Source organism: Ictidomys tridecemlineatus, chromosome 8 (genome assembly GCF_052094955.1).
Source record: "Ictidomys tridecemlineatus isolate mIctTri1 chromosome 8, mIctTri1.hap1, whole genome shotgun sequence".
Classification (NCBI taxonomy): domain Eukaryota; kingdom Metazoa; phylum Chordata; class Mammalia; order Rodentia; family Sciuridae; genus Ictidomys; species Ictidomys tridecemlineatus.
The window spans coordinates 59710702-59730747 of NC_135484.1; the positions used below are offsets into that span (position 1 = coordinate 59710702).

General features: G+C 34.1%; 1 protein-coding gene across 1 annotated transcript; it reads right to left on the minus strand.

Moving 5' to 3' along the window:
- Positions 1-16314: 16314 nt before the first annotated feature.
- LOC144365867 (ASNSD1 upstream open reading frame protein-like) lies at positions 16315-16549 on the minus strand. Its single transcript, XM_078018584.1, has 2 exons — positions 16406-16549; positions 16315-16362 (listed from the first exon to the last, which is right to left on the minus strand). The coding sequence occupies exons 1-2, from the start codon at positions 16547-16549 to the stop codon at positions 16315-16317; spliced, it is 192 nt and encodes a 63-aa protein (XP_077874710.1).
- Positions 16550-20046: the final 3497 nt, after the last annotated feature.

Below are 20046 nucleotides of genomic sequence, written 5' to 3' on the forward strand. Positions count from 1 at the left end.
TATATGAAAAAATTTTGTCATCTTGCTTTTTCAAAAAACATCTTGTAAACTCTTCTAAGTCAGTTAGTACACATTAAATTTATCCTTTTCTGTAGCTACTGGCTGTATGAAATTGAAGATAAAATATAATCATTCCTCTATAATGCTCATCCGTTATATTCACAGATATGTCCAAAAGCCTTTAAAATAAATAGTCATGTTAAAGTTAAGTAAGCCACCTGTATTAAATATTTATTTATTTGGAATTAATCAGATGAGTGGTTTTTTTTTTTCAGAATTCTCAAAAGACCTTTCGTAAATATCATTTGGTTTTTACTTTTTTTACTTAACTCAATAATAATGGAAGAAATCAAATTATTGGAAACAAAAGATCAATAATTAGACCCTTTCTAATAAAAATGCCTATACTTCTGGGTCTGATCTTGATTTAAGTGGCACAGAGCCTAGAGTAACTATGAACTCTTGGTTTTCAAATGTAATGTTGGAATAGAACAAATGTAAATATTTCCAATAATCCCCCTTTCATGTTTTCTTAGATGCACTTATAATAACACTATTATTAACAGATATTTCTTAATTTGGAATCACTATGATAAGGAGTAGGCAGCTAATAACAAGGAGAAAGAAGAATATGAGAAGGAAGAAAGATGAAAAGGTAATGTGATGGTTGGAGAACCCATTTCCTCAGCTGAAGACAGAACCTAACAGAAATTCTCTAACTTATACTAACAACTAAATATCATGAAGGAGCCTATACTCTATTTTTTAGTTGGTTTCCAGATCTTCATACTTATTTCCAGAGTGGCTATACCAATTTTCTTCCCTCTAACAGTTTGTCCTGCATCCTTGCCAAAATTTATTGTTATTTGTGTTCTTGATACTGGCCATTTGGACTGGACAGAGATGGAATTGTGGTGTAGTTTTGATTTGCATTTCTCCTATGGCTAATAATGTCGAACAATATTTCCATCTACCATAAGATACAGCTATACTACTGCTTGGCTTTTATTCAAAAGAATCAAAGTCAGCAAACTTTAGATATATGTGCGTATCCAAGTTTTTTCCAACACAATGCACAATAATCAAATTATGGAATCATCTTATTTTCCCATCAATACCATTAACTGATAAATGGATTTAAAAAGTGGTATGTATATATATATATATATATATATATATATATACACACACACACACACAAAGGAGTTTTGTAGAGCCATAAAGAATAACAAAATAATATCATTTTCAGGAAAATGAATTGAACTGAAAAACATCATCTTAAGTGAAATAATGAGACTCAGAAAGTCAAGGATCATATTTTTTTTTCTCATATGTATAAGGCAGTGGGAGGAAAAAAGGTGCAGGATATCATGAAAGTAGAAGGGACATTTGCATAGAGAAAGGACCCCCAAAGATAGGAAGGGAGAGAAGGGTAAGGGAAGTAAATAGGAAGAAAAGAAATGAATTACAGTAGATGGGGTAGAGAGAGAAGATGGGAGGGAAGGAGAGGGGAGGTGAGGGGGGATAGTAGAGGATAGGAAGGGCAGCAGAATACAACATACACTAGTATGGCAGTATGTAAAAAAAATGGTTGTGTAACCGATGTGATTCTGCAATCTGTATACGGGGTAAAAATGGGAGTTCATAATCCGCTTGAATCAAATGTATGAAATATGTCAAGAGCTTTGTAATGTTTTGAACAACTAATAATAAAAAAAGAAAGAAAGAAAAGTTAATCAAATAATGTTATATGCATGTACCAATATGCCATGATGAAACTCTCAAAAAATATTGCTGAAGAATTAACAAGAAGACCTCCTAAGAAAAAAAATTGCATCCAGGAGGCTCTTTTTTTATTGTTTTTTGTTTGTTTTTCTAAAAGGAATAGTGCTACTTAGATTGTATTTGAATCATTGGAACCTCATGTCAATTTAGCTGATTTAGTAAAAACAAAGCTGTTAGCCTGAAATCTTGTAGATGAAAAAATCTCTTGAATTTTAGCTTTTAATAAACTGCTTCTGCCATTGCATTGACATTCACTGTCCAGCAATTAAGGGTGAGAGCATTTTCTTTAGCTGGGATTCTGCAACTTTCCTTTTCCGGAAAGCTTTGGAGGAAGAAATGTAAACTTAGTAGAAATTCAGTACTGAGAAACATCAAACTGCTTTTCTGAAGTTTGAGATTTTAAAGTTAGTGGAATAGAGAAACTGGCTTTGTGTGTGTGTGTGTGTGTGTGTGTGTGTGTGTGTGTGTGTGACCATCTATCCCTTCAGCCTCCATAGTTAGTGGGTTTAATTGCCTGGATTAAGATCTGATTAGATGTGATGCTATAGTAAATTTCTGAAAAATAAATGTCAATATGAGGTAAAATGACAAGATAGAGTTAAAGTTGGTTAGTGTATTCTTTTTTATTTTACTTTTAATTTATACAAAATAAATATTCAGCCATTATAGTAATCCTAGTGATTCATTTCCAAAATGGTTACTACTAATGTCTTACTTTTCAATATATTTATTCTCCAAATTAAGAAATAGAGTACATTCTTACACCTCCCTGCAACTGAGCTAGTCTGACTGCTATAATTATAAAATTCCAAAGCAATAAATTTATGGCCATTTCCATAAACATCAGGTTATATCACTTCCAGCCTGTAAAGAGCCTAGAAGTTTCTACTTGACTCTCTTGTTTTGGATAAATGCACCTATAAGAAGTTTAACTGGGGCTGGGGATGTGGCTCAAGCGGTAGCACGCTTGCCTGGCATGCGTGCGGCCCGGGTTCGGTCCTCAGCACCACGTACAAACAAAGATGTTGTGTCCGCCGAGAACTAAAAAAATAAAATATTAAAAATTCTCTCTCTCCCTCTCTCTCTCTCTCTCTCTCTCTCTCTCTCTCTCTCTCTCTCTCCCTCCTCTCTCACTCTCTCTTTAAAAAAAAAAAAAAAAAAGTTTAACTGTTTTAAGAGTTCCTGCTGGGAAGAAAAAAAGGCTAAGGCAGCAGTGTAGAGAGGCCATAGTACTTGACTTCCTAGCTCTGTATTTCATTTTTCAGTAGTCTGGTATTCACAAGTCACAGAATCTGATATCTATAATATAATTTCTTTAATCTATGCACACTCTCATCATCTGTGTACAAAAGACAATTAATTTTAATTTAGTTTTCTTCACTTCATCCTCCATGCATAACTCCTGCCGTATCTCAACACATAGTTTTAGTGTTCTTAATTTGCATGTGCCCAATTATTTCTATCAAAGTTTATTTTGATATCTGCATATTATAGATTTTATAATAGAAGAACAATTTACAGCCAAAAAAACCTCTAGATATTGTCTTATTACAGAAATCTTCCTATTTGAGAAAAATTACATTTATGATCTGAATATTCTGAGAATATAATGTTCTATTTCCAGATAGTGTTCCCTACATTCTATTTTTAACCAAAGAATGAATAAGTTCAATAAGATGATCTTATTTTTTCTGTCTAGAAGTAAAGCAATTAAGATATGTCATCTTTCCCACAAGTATGAACATGTTACATTACAAAACTAGTCAGTTTCAGGAACAGAAGGAAATAGTGGAACACGGTTTACCTGCCATAAAATGAAATACTCTATGGGGACACAATAAACCTGCAAAGCAAGGCTGTGAAGTGCTTGAAAATGTAATGGTGCCAGGTTGAGCAATACTTTTATCCCTCAACACTTAAAGAGAAAAATTGCATTAGAAAATTCAAAGCAGTGATAATGGGAAAGCATATTTAAAACACATATAAAATTTAATAATTAGTTACACAAAATACTATTAGCTTATTTTTAAACTACTTCAAATCCTAGATTACCAATAAAATTATTCTAAATTTTTTAAAATTATTTTTTGTAGTTGTAGATGGACAGAATGTTGTTGTTGTTGTTGTTATTATTATTATTATTATTATTATTATTATTATTATTTGGTGCTGAGGATCCAACCCAGTACCTCAATCATGCTAGGCAAGTGTTCTACTGCTGAGCTACAGCCCCTGCCCTGATTCTAAAATTTTAACACAATTTAAAAATAAAGTCAAATTATTGTCACTTATCCATATTGGATAAGTAATCTATTCTCTAGCATTATGTTCATCTTTGTTCCAGTTTTCTGCCTAAGGTAAAAATAATAAACATTTTTAAAGACAAAGGATGCTGCCTTCAGACCTTCACTTAGATAAAATGTAGTAAAATTTAGAAAAAAATAACTAGATAACTCTAGTTTCAAAAATCTCACTTTAAATGCTGAAGCACGGGAGTGGTGCATTTTCATAAAAATCTAAATTTGTTATTTCCTTACAAATTCAGATATGACTTCATAGCAACATCGTTATTTTCGGAAGAGAGTCTTAACAAAACTGAAAACTATATCCTCTCATGCAGATTAAAATGAAATCAGGAAATTTGTTTTTTTTTAATAAAAATAAACAGAAAGCAACAACTTGATTGCAGAAGTTGAAAATAGTATGGAGAGAGAATAGATAACAAGTAGAATTCTAGAAAATAGATTTACTGATTAGAACATTAGCACAAGAAATTCTTTCACAACATGCATGAGTCAGCAAAGATGATAAGTGAAAGGTTTGCCACAGAGGAATGGACAATTCAATAAAGTGCAATGGAGATACAAAAATGAGGTCAGAGCAGAGGGATCAAAAGCAACGACAGGAAAATATTAATGAAAACTGAAACCAACCTAATCCCCTGTTCCTATCCCAAACAATATTAAGGCCAAACATATCTTTCTGTTTTTGAGTGGAACAGGTGTGCTTTCCTGTCTCTATGCTGAATAATATGATTCTAGGCAAAGGTGGCTACTTGCTCCAGGAAATTGTTGAAATTGGAAAATATGACTATACACAAACCAATAACGTATGTATCCGGAACCTAGGAGCTGCCTCTTTGAGTTTCCCTTCAAAATATTGGTTTCAATATGTTCATCTGTGAAAACCAAGCACATCATAATGTCTGCATAAAACTAATCAGTAGATAAATTTCGATACTCTTAAACTTAATGAGTCGAAATGCATTCTGCTGTCATGTATAACTAAGTATAACAAATTAAAAAAATAGGAAGAAGTATTAAAATTTGTTTATATGTTTCATTTTGTCTTTAATCTTAATTCTCATTTCCTGAAAATAATATCATATATATATGTACATATGTGTGTATATTTGAAATAGATAGATAGTATGTAACATTAATAACAGAGAAACTCCTACTCTGTACATAATGTTGCAAGATATTTGAATAGTCCAACATGGATAATTACCCGTATGAAGGAGCTTAGAACCTTTTTTAAAAGGTACTACTTTATAATAGTAGTACGTGATGTTGTCAAACACCTGGAGACCTTCCCTCCCCTCCTCAGTAAACTATGCTAAGTCAGTTAGCTGCTAATGGAACATACCATTTACAATCAGAGCTGAAGATGAATATCGAAGGCAAGGCAGCTATTAATTTATCTTTAAATTATATTTGTTTTGTGGATTTATGAAATTCCTTGTTTATACATGAAAACTCAGTTGTCCCCCAACCAAAGACTGTCCTTTATTTGTATCAAACACCTGTATGGAAATATTCAACTTCTCATTAGTTACCATGGTGTTTTGTGTTCTACAATGGAAAACTTGACACATGAGTGCTATGTGCATACCCTTATAATTTGACACATGTCTTCTATCTCAGAGCTTGCTCCATAGCTGTGTAACAAGAGCAAGTCAGTCCTCTGACTCACAGAGCTTATTCTAGCAAGCTGAGAAAATCTCTCTATAATAGGACAGGGCAGCTGTCAGCTCTCAAGCAGCTTAACTTTCTAAGCTCACCTATTTCTTTTAAATATCACAACATGTTTTGGAAGAGATATATAGATTTTAAGTGTCAGTATGGCAGCATTTTTTATACAACTACGTTTTCCCCTAATTTAATAAATAGCAATCCAATTGGAAAAGAGTTAAAATTAATATTGAACAATGAATCAGTAAATTGACACAAATTCATTAAACATTGCATAGACTGTGAGAATATGCCAGGTACAAGCCCTGCCTCTGTATGAAAGAAAAAACATAAATTTTCTAGTAATGAAAAATTTTGAACTTCTTTTGTAAGAATTTCAGGAAGGAACAATATTAAATAAAATCTGATCATTCCTGACAAGGGCCTGCCAACAAAAGCTATAGGGAATCTGAACAAAGGAAGAAGAAAGTACCGTAGAAGGTAAAAGTAGATTTCTACTAAATGAAGAAAGAACATTAGCTCCATGGAGGTGTGAAAGGAAATACTGCATGAAATAAAAAATAAATAAAAATTAAATAATATTCTGAGGCATAATTTAAAAAATGAGGTTACTGTTAACATCTTTAGTTACAGAAGCAAACAAATGAGCAAAAATCCAATATACTGTCCAAATCAAGATTCATTTGAATGTGAAAAGTGTGCTAAGAATGGAAAATATATTATTTTAAAGCTGTTATTTATTGACCAACAAATTGATTTCATTGTGATGTTAAACTTATTAAAAACACAGCATACTTAAATAATGTTAAAATAAACATCCTTGAAATTTAAATACATTAGTATAAAATTAAAATATGATTTACTTATTATTGAAATATTAAAATTTGAATAAACAGAATCATTACTCTTGATTTATAGCTACATATTTAATCTGTTTCATATGTTTATACAATCTTTAAAATACATATCAGTGGTATATGTGATAAGATTTTTTTTTCCATATGGAGCTACTTCTTCATAAAATAACTTGAAATATTATTCAAAATTGCATTTTATAATTAATAACTTTGAAATAATTGAGATCATTAATTGACTCTTTTCTGAAGGGTATGATCATTTTTTGTGTCTTTTTTAAATGTACAGTTCTATGAATGTTAATATATCTGCAGTTCCTGTATAAAAATGTAACAATCAGGGTACAGAACAGATTCATTACTCCAAAATCCTAACTTATGACATCCTTTTTTAACCTTTTTTTTTTCATTTGTAAATTCCTCTTACCACTAATTCTGTGAAATTCTTGCACTATAAATTTGTCCTCTTCTTGAGATGATTAAATAAATGTCACAATAAAGTTCATAAATTTTTGAGACAGGCTTCTTTCACTTGAATGAAGGTTTTGACACTCATCCAAGTTGAATAATACTTGGGTTATTTCTATTGTTTGAGGATTATGAATGATGCAAATACTTGTGTATAGTTATTTACTTAAAATTATATTTTGGTTTCTTAAATATAAATGTGTACTAGGCAATGTGGCAAGAATGCATTTTTTTAAAAGACTGGACAACTTTTCAGAGTAGTTGCAGTAGTCTTACAATATGGCCAATAAAGGTATTCAGCATTCACCTCTCCCTGCACAAAAAGGAACCAAAGTAACATGTGGAGTGCTGCATTTTGAGGTAAGGGAATGCTAGAACCCAACAAGTGAGAGCCTGGGGAAATGTTTAAAACTCAGAGATGTGGGACTGCACCATAGAAATTGAAACAAAGCACCCCATAATTTTGCAAGGGAAAGGGTAATAACGAGAATCCAAGAAAACTCTTATCAGTATAAACACATAAAATCCTAGCTACGGGAAAGTTTCAATCATTATAGGCTTGCATTGCCAATGTCTGGGCTTGGCACAGAATCACGAGCCACCACACACCTTGTAGATTCAAACAGCAATCCTTTATTCCCGAACTCACACCGGCCTCTACACAAACAGGTTCTGGGGAAATCCAAGTTCTGCCCGCACAATTTACCTACTCCACGAGGAACACCCTAATCCCAGCAGCAATAATCTTAAACCTGGAACTTCCCTAAAACCACATTGTCTTAAACCAGGAACGCCTAAAACTCAAGAAGCGGGAAACTTCCTCAAACCTGATCAGCTCTAAACCCGGATCGGGCCTGGTCTTTGAGCAAGGTCACCTTACTAAAGTATACATGCAATGTCCCATTGAATGTCCTCAAAGCAGCATGGGGTATGCTGGCAAGGAGATTTCGATGCGTCATTCCTACTTGGCAATGGCCCTCAGCATTAGAAGAGCAACACAGAGTTAGAAGAGCAACACAGAGTCTGCACAGTAGTTTTGCCTTGGAAAAGAAATTCCCATCTTCTCTTCACTACCCCTAGTGCCCATGGTTCTATGGTGCATCTTAATAGGGAAGTTATTGTTCAAATTCATGATCCTCTAGGTGTTCTGCATATCCCCATCTCTGGAATCCCAAGACATCCAACTATGCTGATGTGGGGAATTGCAGCTACACAGACCCAAACTGGCCCAGCAGAGAAACTATGATATCTACACCTAAGCCTGTATTATAGGAGGTATTTCAGCACAAAGAAGAATTGGGAGTGCCACTCTCAAAATAGACCAGTACACTTATCCTCTGGGAATAAGAATATGTCCTGATGTGTGAGTACACTTGTGCCAGGAATGAAGGCAGATTCCCACCCAGTTTCTATTGACACATCAATCCTGTGACATATCTGGGCATATGCTACTGTTGGCTCTGGGTGTGAGAGACACAGGTGTACTGTGGTCTCCTAACTAACTTTTCATGCAATTTAAGAGGATATGCCTGATCAGAAGTCAAGTGCTTCAGACCCCTTACTTAGGCTACAGGCCCTTTCCAGCAATAGAATTTGGCTTAGCAGTGCCTAAGGAAATGTCCTGATTGATACAACTACTCCAATTGTTAGAATGGACATATAGTGGGTACCCCAAACCCACTGCTATATGTACCACATATGCCTGTGCCACTAGAGTGTCCTTACCCACTGGCAGCCATCAGAGGCAGTAATCTCTGCGATTTTCCTGTAGCATGCACTGTTCCCATAGTCATTAATTGTACTCAAAAGAAGTTACAGGGAGACTATGCAATGGTGCCCAATTGTAGTCAAAATCAATCTTGCATATTAATCCAACACCTCATGATATATCTTCAGTTAAAAGCCACTTACTACTCCATAAAAGTGCTAGAAATGACTGATCCACTAAAGGTCCAAATCTCAACACAGGGGCACAAGAGTATGAAAAAATGCAAGGTACAGCATGCCTCAGGGAAAAAAAAATAACTCTCTGGCAACAGATCCCAAACAAGACAATATCCATTAAGTTCCTAATATAAATAACTCAAAATAATGATTATAAAGAAGCTCAATAATACTCATGAAAATGCTAATGGCAGTTGAATGAAATGAGGGAAACTGCATGATTTGAATGAAAAATTTAGCAACTGATACAGATCTTTAAAAAGAACCAAACTAATATCTTGGAAATGAAAAACTCAGTAAAAGTGCAATTAAAAGTAAAAGTACAATTAAAACCAACAACAAGAAACTAGATAAAATTTTAAAAAAATCTGAAGTTGAAGACAAATCTTTTGAAATATTCTAGTCAGAAAGAAAGAAAGAAAGAAAGAAAGAAAAAACAACAACAACAAGTCATATTTAACTTAAGACAAGGTTTCTTAACACCAACTTTACAGCCCTACAGGAAAATAAAATGACATATTCTGCCACAGCCCGGCTGCAGTAAAATAAGTGGGGGGGGGGAGGGGGTGACAAACAACTTGTGTAGATTGATACAGCAGGAGTGGGAGCCATTTATTGTAGGACAGGAGGGGTATATATACATTCCACACAGCTTATCTTAATTAACATAAACTAGATACAGCAGTCAACCAATAAGGACTCTCCACACTTAATGGCTCTCTGGCTTTACTTCATAAACCACTCCCTCTGGCAAAATGCCAGGCGCCATCCAGACTTGTTTACAGACCTTAACATTTCCCCCTTTTGTTTAATATAAATAACGACCATAGTGGTTTTTACACAAAAACCATAAATAATCTGCTACAAGCAGAAGGGAGGATACAAAATGTCACAATACCAAGCCAATTGATGGCTCCATGCAAGAAGCCCTTGGAAAAATTATACCAGCAATGACACCATTAGCAAAGATACAGTTTGTTGTCTCAGTCCAGGTAAAGCAGTGTCTCAATAGATTAACTCACAGTCCAGGTAAATCACAGTCCAGGTAAGTTCTGCAGGCAGCTAGCTTGATCTGAAGTCTCGTCCGTTTCTCAGCCAAAGTTTCCTCCGGTTTTCAGCAACACTGGAAATTCTTCCAACTTCGTCTTCACCACCACTGGGATGAAGGCAGGAACTCCGGATGGCAAAAGAAAATCCTGTAGCATTCCACTAAGAAAACAACCTTCTGAACAATTTAGTACATTATCTCAAGGTTTTTTACATTTGAAATAAGCCTTAATGGTGCTCATTACTTATCAGACTCCAGGTGTGGGAGAACCGTTGTAGCTTAGTTATTGGCATTGAAAATGATCAAACTTCAGGGACGCAGGCCATCTTCTGCCTGCAGCATCCTGGGCAGCCCCAGATGGCCCTGGGGAGAGTCCCAGACTCAAGCTGCTTCCGGGCACAGGGAGCAAGAGCCCCCGAGACTGTGCCTCCAGGTCAGGTCTGAATTTGGGCTTTTGCAGTGGCGTCCTGCTCCCCAGGCAGGGGGCCAGGAAGAGCCGGCCACCCTGCTTAGAAAGTCCTTGCTGCACCATGAACAGCTCCCGCACGAGCTCGTGGCAGCCATTGCAGGGATTCACTCACCCACTGGTAATGAAAAGTATTCATTAATAGTCTTTGCTGCAACTTTTTTCCTGATAATCCTTCCTCCTCTGAACTTTCTTTTTTCTGAATAGAGTTCCCGGGCTTCCATCAACACATGCCCTAACTGCTCTTGGTTCCATTGGGGTGCCTCCTTCCCTTAGTAATTTACTTAACACCCCTTCCATATTTTCAACACAAAGACAATACAACATTTCAAGACAAAACAAGACACAAACATACTGTATCAATCTTCTCCATTTTCTCCAAATGGCCATTTTTCCTCTCGCCCTATCTGCCTAGGGACAAGCAGATTTGCTCTCGTCCTATCTTTCTAGGGACGGGCAGCTTTTTTTTTTTTTTTTTTTTTTTTTCACTTACCCCCGAGTATCCCGGGGCTCCCCTTAACAGGCCACCACTATCTGTCGCAGTCCAACTGCAGCAAAATAACTGGGGGGGGGGGGCTGACAAACAACTTGTGTAGATTGATACAGCAGGAGTGGAAGCCATTTATTGTAGGACAACAGAGGTATTTATACATTCCACACAGCTTATCTTAATTAACATAAACTAGATACAGCAGTCAACCAAAAAGGAATCTCCACACTTAATGGCTCCCAGGCTTTACTTCATAAACCACTCCCTCTGGCAAAATGCCAGGCGCCATCCAGACTTGTTTACAGACCTTAACAATATTCCAATTTTGGAAAAAAATAAAATAACTGTGCACAAAGAATACTATACCCACCACACTATGCTTCAGAAAAAAAAGAGAAATTAAGAGTTTTCAAGACAAGCAGAAACTGAGAGAATTCATCACTACCAGACTGTCATTACGAGAGGCTTAGGGGAATTCTATATTCAAGAAGCACATAAAATCATGTGAAAGTATAAAATCCATAGATAAATATACATACAAAAATAAGTAGAATAGAATCAAACCTTAGCAATACAATAAACTACAAAACCACAAAAATGAGCAACAAAAGAATAAAACAGTGATCTTCAAAACAAAGAAGAAATTTGACAAGATGAAAAGCATAAGTTCTTACCTGTTTATAATAACCTTAAATACAAATATAGTCATTTCTCCAATTAAGAGACATACTAGCTACAAAAAGAAAGTATTTGTACCATGTCCCATAAAAATTGTCAATGCATAAGAGTTCTAGTTATTCTCTATCCTTTTTATCACTTGAAATTTTCAGTGATACTTTTTAATTTTATTTTTCCTAAAATGTGTTAGTTTCTCTTGAAAATTATTTCAGTTCCTTATTTACTAATACTATTCTCATCTTGTTATATTCCTTAAATTATCATGTATCTTCTTGATAAAGTACTTGTTCAAGTCTTTTCTCCCCCTTTCTTAAAAAAAATATGAGGTGTTTTTATTTTCTGTGGAGTATTGAGAGTTCTTTATATATTTTAGATGTAAGTGTTGTGTCAAATGTGCAATTTTCAAACATTCTTTGCCATTGCTTAGCTTCTTTAATATTTAAGAATTTTAATGTCAAGCCACATAGATTTTTCTACCATTTTATTTTCCAATGTTTTCTTTAACCTTATATTTAAACTTATGAAAACTTTTGGCTTACATTGGAGTAAGGTGAATTTCATTTTTAGTTAATGGACATCCACTTGTTCCAGCATCAGTTGGAATAAAGATATTCTTTAGCCACCAAAATGCCTTTATCTCTTTGTGAATAATCCTTTAGTCATAAATATGTGGGTTTATTTCTGCATTTGATGATTCTTTCCCATTGATCCATGTATCTATCTGTTTGCTGATACCACACCTATAACATTTCACATTGCACACTAAGTATATTTCTAAAACTAATAATATTTTCATATGTAATCTTCTATCTCCCTTAATATTCTGCTAGTTATCAAGTTTAGAAATGTCACATAAACTTGATGTTTAATCTGGTTTATAGCACTTAACAGAAGGACTGACTTCTCTAAAGATATATAGAGAATATAGCCTCAATTTTCTCACCCATAAAATTAATATAAATTATCTAAATCATAGAGGTGATGTTGGTATTAAATGAGCTAGCTTATTTAAAGTAAATAACTCAATATATGTTCTCAGTAAATATTATCTCTTTCTACTCTATTCTGCCTACCTCTTATATATTTGCTGACACTATTGGATATTATTCAGATAAAGTAACTCTTTCAAAATATATAATGTAAATTACATTAGCACAAAAACTAATATAAATATAATTAATATGATTTTATGAACAGTTTTAGAAAATAAAACAGTTAATATAAAGATATTGTAGGTCATAAGAGCATTACCTTTCCTAGAGTATGAGGATTTCAGAAGGGAATTACTATTTTCCACTTGTGACCTTGAGCTAGGAACAAAAACAAAAAAGAATATATCATGGAGTTCAGTACCCTTTAGATTTAGTGCACAGAGAACTAATCCATCTGTTTATGGTTCCTTTTTTTGTCCCTAGATAACACTTAGTTAAAAGACACATGCTTCAACCTTCAAGATAAATTATCCTTTCAATTCTTAATGGTTGTAAGTGATAAAATCCAAGAGCAAATCAGTGTGTGCATTAAAACTGGTGACATCTATGCCTTTGGCTTGCTGAGTGATTATCATGAAATTTAAAGGTTAGATGGTTATTTATACATTTATCCATAGATGAAGTTCAGGAATAGAGTTGTCATGCTCTCAGCATTTGGGTGGTATATATAAGTAGGTAGATGTGGCAGAATTATTCAAATTAGAAATAAAATGCATAAATAGGCAAGTCTTAATGAATTTATCTTCTAAAATCAATACAGTAGCCATCTTAACAAAGCAAAAAAGTTTGAAGAGGGAGGGCTGACTTCAGAGAACATGTTTTCTCCACATACACGCCTTTAGTGCACATATGGGGACGTCCCAGAAGCAACCTGGATAAGTGTGGTTTTAGAAATTTTTTTATCTAAGAAACAACTCAAAATGACATTCTAGTAATTTAATATTCTGCCCTTTGATTAAATGTCACATCACACCAGCAATGTTCACCCTTTAGAATTATTAAAGTATTCTCAGAGCCTATGTTTTGGGACTGGTGTAGGTTACATAGTAATAAGTCACTGTTCATGATAGAATGTTAGCTGAGAATGCAATAGGAAAAATAAAAAAAAAATTATCTTTTACTGCTCTTTGAATGAGTTCTGATTTGGATATTCTATTCATAAAAATGAAATAAACATATAAGAAACTTACATTATAAATGTGATTTCCACAATACAGTTTACAAGCTTTGTTTTGTGCCACACATTAATTTATTATTAGGAATTATTCTAAATAAATTATAAATATATATGTAATTTTATATTATATTTATTTTCTATGTATATATAGACAGAGAGAGAAAAAAAAGAAAAATACTTTTTTTAAATAATGGCACTAGGAATTGAAGCATTCCTGCTAGCTCAGGAGCATTCGATTACTGAGCTAGCACCTCACTTCTTTTTATTTTTTTGTTTTGAGGCAAAGTCAAGCTAAGTTGCCCATGCCAGTATTGAACTAACAGTCTTCCTGTCTTAGCCTCCTCAATAGCTGGAATTATATGTGTGAGCTACAACATCTGGCTTAAATCAATATGTATTTAGTCGTTTGTTTTTACAGTTGTAGATATTGAACCAGGACTGAGGATGGACAAGCCCTATATACCACTGAACTATATAGCCCCAGTCCTCCCTGTAGAGTGCTTTTGCAAATTGTTCAACTTCAAAATAAAATAATTACATACACAAAAATATCCAAGAAATTAATGCTAGTGGCCACTGAATATTATGGCCACCAATAACTGCATCTCTCTGCATTTTCTCAGAACACCATGCTATTCTCCATATGACAAAATCCTTCACAGCACATCTGGAAGGTAGGAAAACCATCATCAAAATACATCAATTAAAAAAAAAAAGAGAGAGAAGTCAAATCTCAGTGCAGCTATTTTCCTGGTTGTACCTCTTTGAGAGCAGTACCAGGGAAACTTCCAAAGGAAAAAGAGGACAACAGGCAGAAGACTGACCTGTGGTCACCATCAGAGAGAAAACTGCACCTGAGTGTGAATTTACTGAAAAAGAAATGTGATGTCTCAAAGGACTGAATGTGGGGAAGGAAAAGACCAACAGTTCTTGGTGGCAAGTTTGGAGAGGCATCATTACTAAAGAAGGAAAATATAGCAGAAAATGAGGGAACTCTGTTTGATTTTTAGTGATGATTCAAATGGGAGACAAATTGGGAAGTTTAGCATCTGCAAGAAAAGAGGCAAATAAACACAAGTAAAAATACCAGAGTTCACAAATCGCTTCTTTAGTCACCAAAAATAAGCATAAAATAGTTTGATATTTTATGAAACACTGGAAAACCAGAGCTAGATGTCTCCAAATATAAAGAAATGAAAGGAAATGGAAATGCTAATTACTGTGATTTGATCAGTGTATAATGTATACATGAAATATCACACCATACCCATAAACGTATGCAAATATTTTATGTTAATCAAAAAAATTTTAAAAATTACAATGTTATTTAATATTGAATTAAAATCCTAATGAAGCAAGGTATGGCCAGGTGCAGAGGCACATGCCCGAAATCCCAGCAGCTTGGAAGGCAGAGGCAGGAGGATCCTCCTGAGTTCAAAGCCAGCCTCAGCGATTTACTGAGGCACTAAGCAACTAAGTGAGACCCAGTCTCTAATAAAATACAAAATAGGGTTAGGGATGTGGCTCAGTTGTTGAGTGCCCCTGAGTTCAAACCCTGGTACTCCTCCCGCCCCCAAAAAAGAAGTAGGATATGGTGGCAGACAGCTATAATCTCAGTGATTCAGGAGGCTGAGGTAGGAGGATCACAAATTGAAGGAGAGACTTGACAACTTAGTAAAACATGGTTTCAAAATAAAAAGTGCTTGGAGATGGATCTCTGTGGTATAGCATCGTTGAGCTCAATTCTCAATATGATAAATATACACCTATTTATATAAATTAAATAGATTTTAACATCTAAATATTTAATTCATAAATATATATTTAATATAATAATATAATTAATATAGAAATATAAATAAATTTATGTACATACTTGGATATATGTATATGAATTGCCAAAGAAAATTGTATAAAAGAGTGTTCAAACTCATTTTACGAAAATAGTATGCCAAGTTACAGTGACGAAAAAAATCCCTACCAAACCATAATTAATGAGTAGATGCTTGATAATATATGAAAGACCAAGAACCTTGGACTTCTAAGAAGAGAGATGTAATGTCAGACTCATTCAGACAAGAAGTAAGATAATTAAACATAATCTTTAGTTTCAAACTTTATTCCACTAAAGACTTCTCTGTTCCATAGAAACAGAGTACCTCTTTCATCTTGCACAGGCTGGGCAGTCACAACACCTCTCAAGTGAAGGAGATGCCCAGAAAATAAACACTGGTCCTTAACATCAGACTTTTAACACCTGTTCACCACTATTGGGTCCCTGTGGCTTAAGACTGTGCAGTAAATATTCTTGCAAAACTTTACTAAAATATTCAACAGAAAAGCTTACAGACCAACAGATGCCACACATTGTTATGAAATGAAGGTGACAATTTCATGATTTTGGTTTTCTCTGAATTTTCTCTCTTGGTTTTCTTTTTTCAATTCATCAAAGATATTTTTGCTTTCAAAAAGCATTTCTGTTCTGTCTACAAAAAAGAATATCTTGCTGTTCTGTTGTTGCCTATTTGCTTTCCTTTTCTTCTCCAGGTTAGAAAGTTCATCCAGAACAAATTGTCCTTTAATCTTGCTGCTAACATCCTCCTTGTGTGCAGTCAAGTTGTTAGTGTAGACCAACACACAGCTATCATTGGGAGATACCCCACAGCTGGGCATCTACATGCATAGAAAACATATTGAGGTTGCACAGCCAGATTGGAGCTGCAGTCCCAGACAAGCCCTGTGAGCCTCAATAAGATATTTGACTTAAAACAGTTCACAAAAAGAGGAAAATAAAATTAACACAGAGAAATCAAGAACATTCTTTCTTTCTTTGATAACAGGAATTGAACCTAGGGTGCTTAATAACCACTAAGTCACAACCCAGTATATTTTATTTTTTTGAGATAAGGTCTCTCTTACGTTGCTTATGGCCTTGCTAAATTGCTGAGACTGGCATTAAACTTATAATCCTCCTGTCTCAGCCTCCCAAGTCCCTGGAATCAAAGGAGGGCACCACTGTGCCTAGGAAGAATCTAGTTATCCATACACAACAACTAGATCAAAGACACATTAGAGAAAACTGTACATTACAGCAAAGTCAAAGATTTCAATAAACACAAATATAAAGAGAAACATAAACAGGAGTTATGAGGAAAACTTAAAATATCTCTAAAAATCACAAATTATAATTGAATAAATGGAAAAACAATACTCTTTAATGTTGTCCTTTGATGAAGGTAACTCTTTTCCACAAATAATTTTATTAATTTATTACAAGATCAACCAAATGCCTACATATTTTTTGGACTTAGACAAACTGATATTTTTTAATAATTAGTAGAATAACTGAAAGCATTGGAGGCAAGATTTACCCAAAACTATACATATTCTAACATGACCCTATTCAAAATAGTGAAATTCTGGTGCATGAAAACACAAACATAATACTGATTCAGAATAGAAACAGAACTAAGCTCTCAAAGCATTAAATATACTTTAAAGAGCACTTTTTAAATGTCTAGGTATACATAAACTTTTACATTGATAATAATATGTGTTGGGGTCAGGGCACATGATCACAAAAATGTGTCCCTTGGCATATTGAATATTTTAAACTAAAGAAATTTCAGAATATGACAGAAGAAGAAAAGTCACTCTTATCCTACCCTTCTTCCCTGAAGCAGGTCATAAAATCCTCATTTGTGAGATGTTCTTCCTACATCTAGAAGGAAAGCAGCATTCTTATCTGTGAATACACAGGAATGCAGAAGAAAACATGAGCAAGCAGGACTTGTTAAATTAACTAAGATTATATTTACCATCAAGTAATACTCTTTTGCCCTATCCTGATTTTCCAAAATGGCCTATTCTTCATCAGACTTCCTTTAATCATGAGCCTAAGATGGGTAGATAAAAAGAAAGCTTTCCTCTCTTTAAACCTGTTAACAGGACGATGGAATCAACTTGAAGAGACTCCCAATGGTTAAATTTTATAATATTTGAGTTTCCCAAAAAATGTTAGTCACATATTTTTGTGTAATAAAACAAGAATAAATAAATGCATACTGGTAACAATTAAGGAAAAATTTTTTTCTCACTGTTCAGAGCTATAATTTCACAGGAAAAGGTAACCGACAGGATTCACCAGACTTCGCATGCTCAGAAAAGTCATTTAGTACAGGCAAGATGCAGCATAGCAGGGTAAAGAGTATTTGGACAAGCACCACTGGCCTGACAGGCTTGCAGACACAGTATCCCAGAAAAGTTCACGCAAGATGTGCTGCTTCTTCTGTGAGGTAGCAATCGCTATGATTTGTGGAAAACATCTTGGTTTAGAAGCAGTTGTCTAAAGTCCCTGTGTAAACTTTCATGTCCCTCTTGTCACATAGCCATGCCAAACTGTGTAACTAGTTATATCAGAAAAGATGTAGATATGTAAACTGGCCTGGTTACACTGGGAAAGTTTCAAGGTTTAAATGATATATTACGAATCATTAATTAGACTTCCTACTTTTTTTTTTTTCCCAAACCAAAGTCAGTTTCAAACTTCCAGGTAACCCTGGAGATAAATTTGAGCTGTCCTAGTTCATGGGAAAAAAAAAAAAAAAAAACCCCGCACAAGCACTGATAGCTAGAAGGAATGATGGAGTTAGAAACAACACCATTTAGCAACCATCATAATAATTGAATCAGACAAAATTCCAGACTGTGAGCAAAACCAGCAGGTAAAAATTTAATGAGGATCAGGATATCTACATATTCTCAAAGTAATTTCTTTCATACTATTTTTTTTTCCCTAAAGAAGGAACTAGTAATTTCACAGTGGATTTAACTAGCAGCTGCCACCTTAGGTAAGTCATCAAAGTTAGCATCACCAATAATGGGACAAATTGACAGCTTGTGCTTCCTGATAAAGCACATTGAGAAGGACAGAGCATCACTTCTGTGATGTTGCTGTCAAAAATGCATCATTTAAATAGAATTATTAGTAAGCATGAGTCAAATTAAATTAGAGGACAATTCACTAAACAAGTGGTCTATAATTTTTTTTTTTAAGTCAAGGTCATGAAATCCGAGGAAGGGCTAAAGAACTCTTATAGTTTAAAATAGACTAAATAAACAAATAAATAAAAAAATAAAAATAAGACAACAACATGGCAAATAAATATAATGCATGGTTAATATAGGATCCTGCATTGCAAAAATAAAATCATTTAATAACTACATTAACACAGCAATTGATATAATCAAATATGAACAATTGATCTATTAAAAGTACTTTATCAATGCTCTAAATAATTAATTTGATGTTTGCAATATGGTTGCATATTTTTTTAAAAAATCCATTTAAGCATTTAAGGATATGTATATTGTCAGTAAAACAGTATTAAGTGTTCAAACTTTCAGAAATTTTCAGACAAATAAATATATTAAAACACAATACAATAAAACATAATAAAATAAAGTACAATTATTCTCTGGGCTCTCGAAAAGTAATGCCTTGACTCAAATTTAAACAACTGTTAAAATGTCCACTTTGCTAAAACAATAATTTTGTAATGACTGATTCACCCACACAGATAAAATAACAGTGCTGATCATTGACAGAAGCCTAATGGTTACAAGAATAAAATTTATGTATCATTATTTCATTTTTAAAATAACTTATACATTATAGCATTGCAAAGGGATGAATATGGTTTTCATATTAAAGAGAAATGGAACATACAGTAAAACACATTCTTCAGTTTAGACTTATGATTGAGAAAAAATGTTTAATTGATAAACATTTTGTTGATTATTTTGGTCAATTTTGGCACTGGAGAAAAGATAGCCTCTTCAACAAGTGGTGTGGGAAAACTGGAAATCCTATGCAACAATGAAATTGAACACCTGTCTCTCACCATGCACAAAACTTAACTCAAAATGGATCAAGGACTTAGGAATTAAACCAGAGACCCTGAATCTAATAGAATAAAAAGTAGACCCTAATCTTCATCATGTGGGATTAGGTCCCAACTTCCTCAATAAGAGTACTATAGCACAAGAATTAAAATAAAAAATCAATAAATGAATGGAATCAAACTAAAAAGCTTCTTCTCAGCAAAAGAAACAATCTGTGAGGTGAATAGAGAGCCCACATCCAGGGAGCAAATTTTTACTCCTCACAC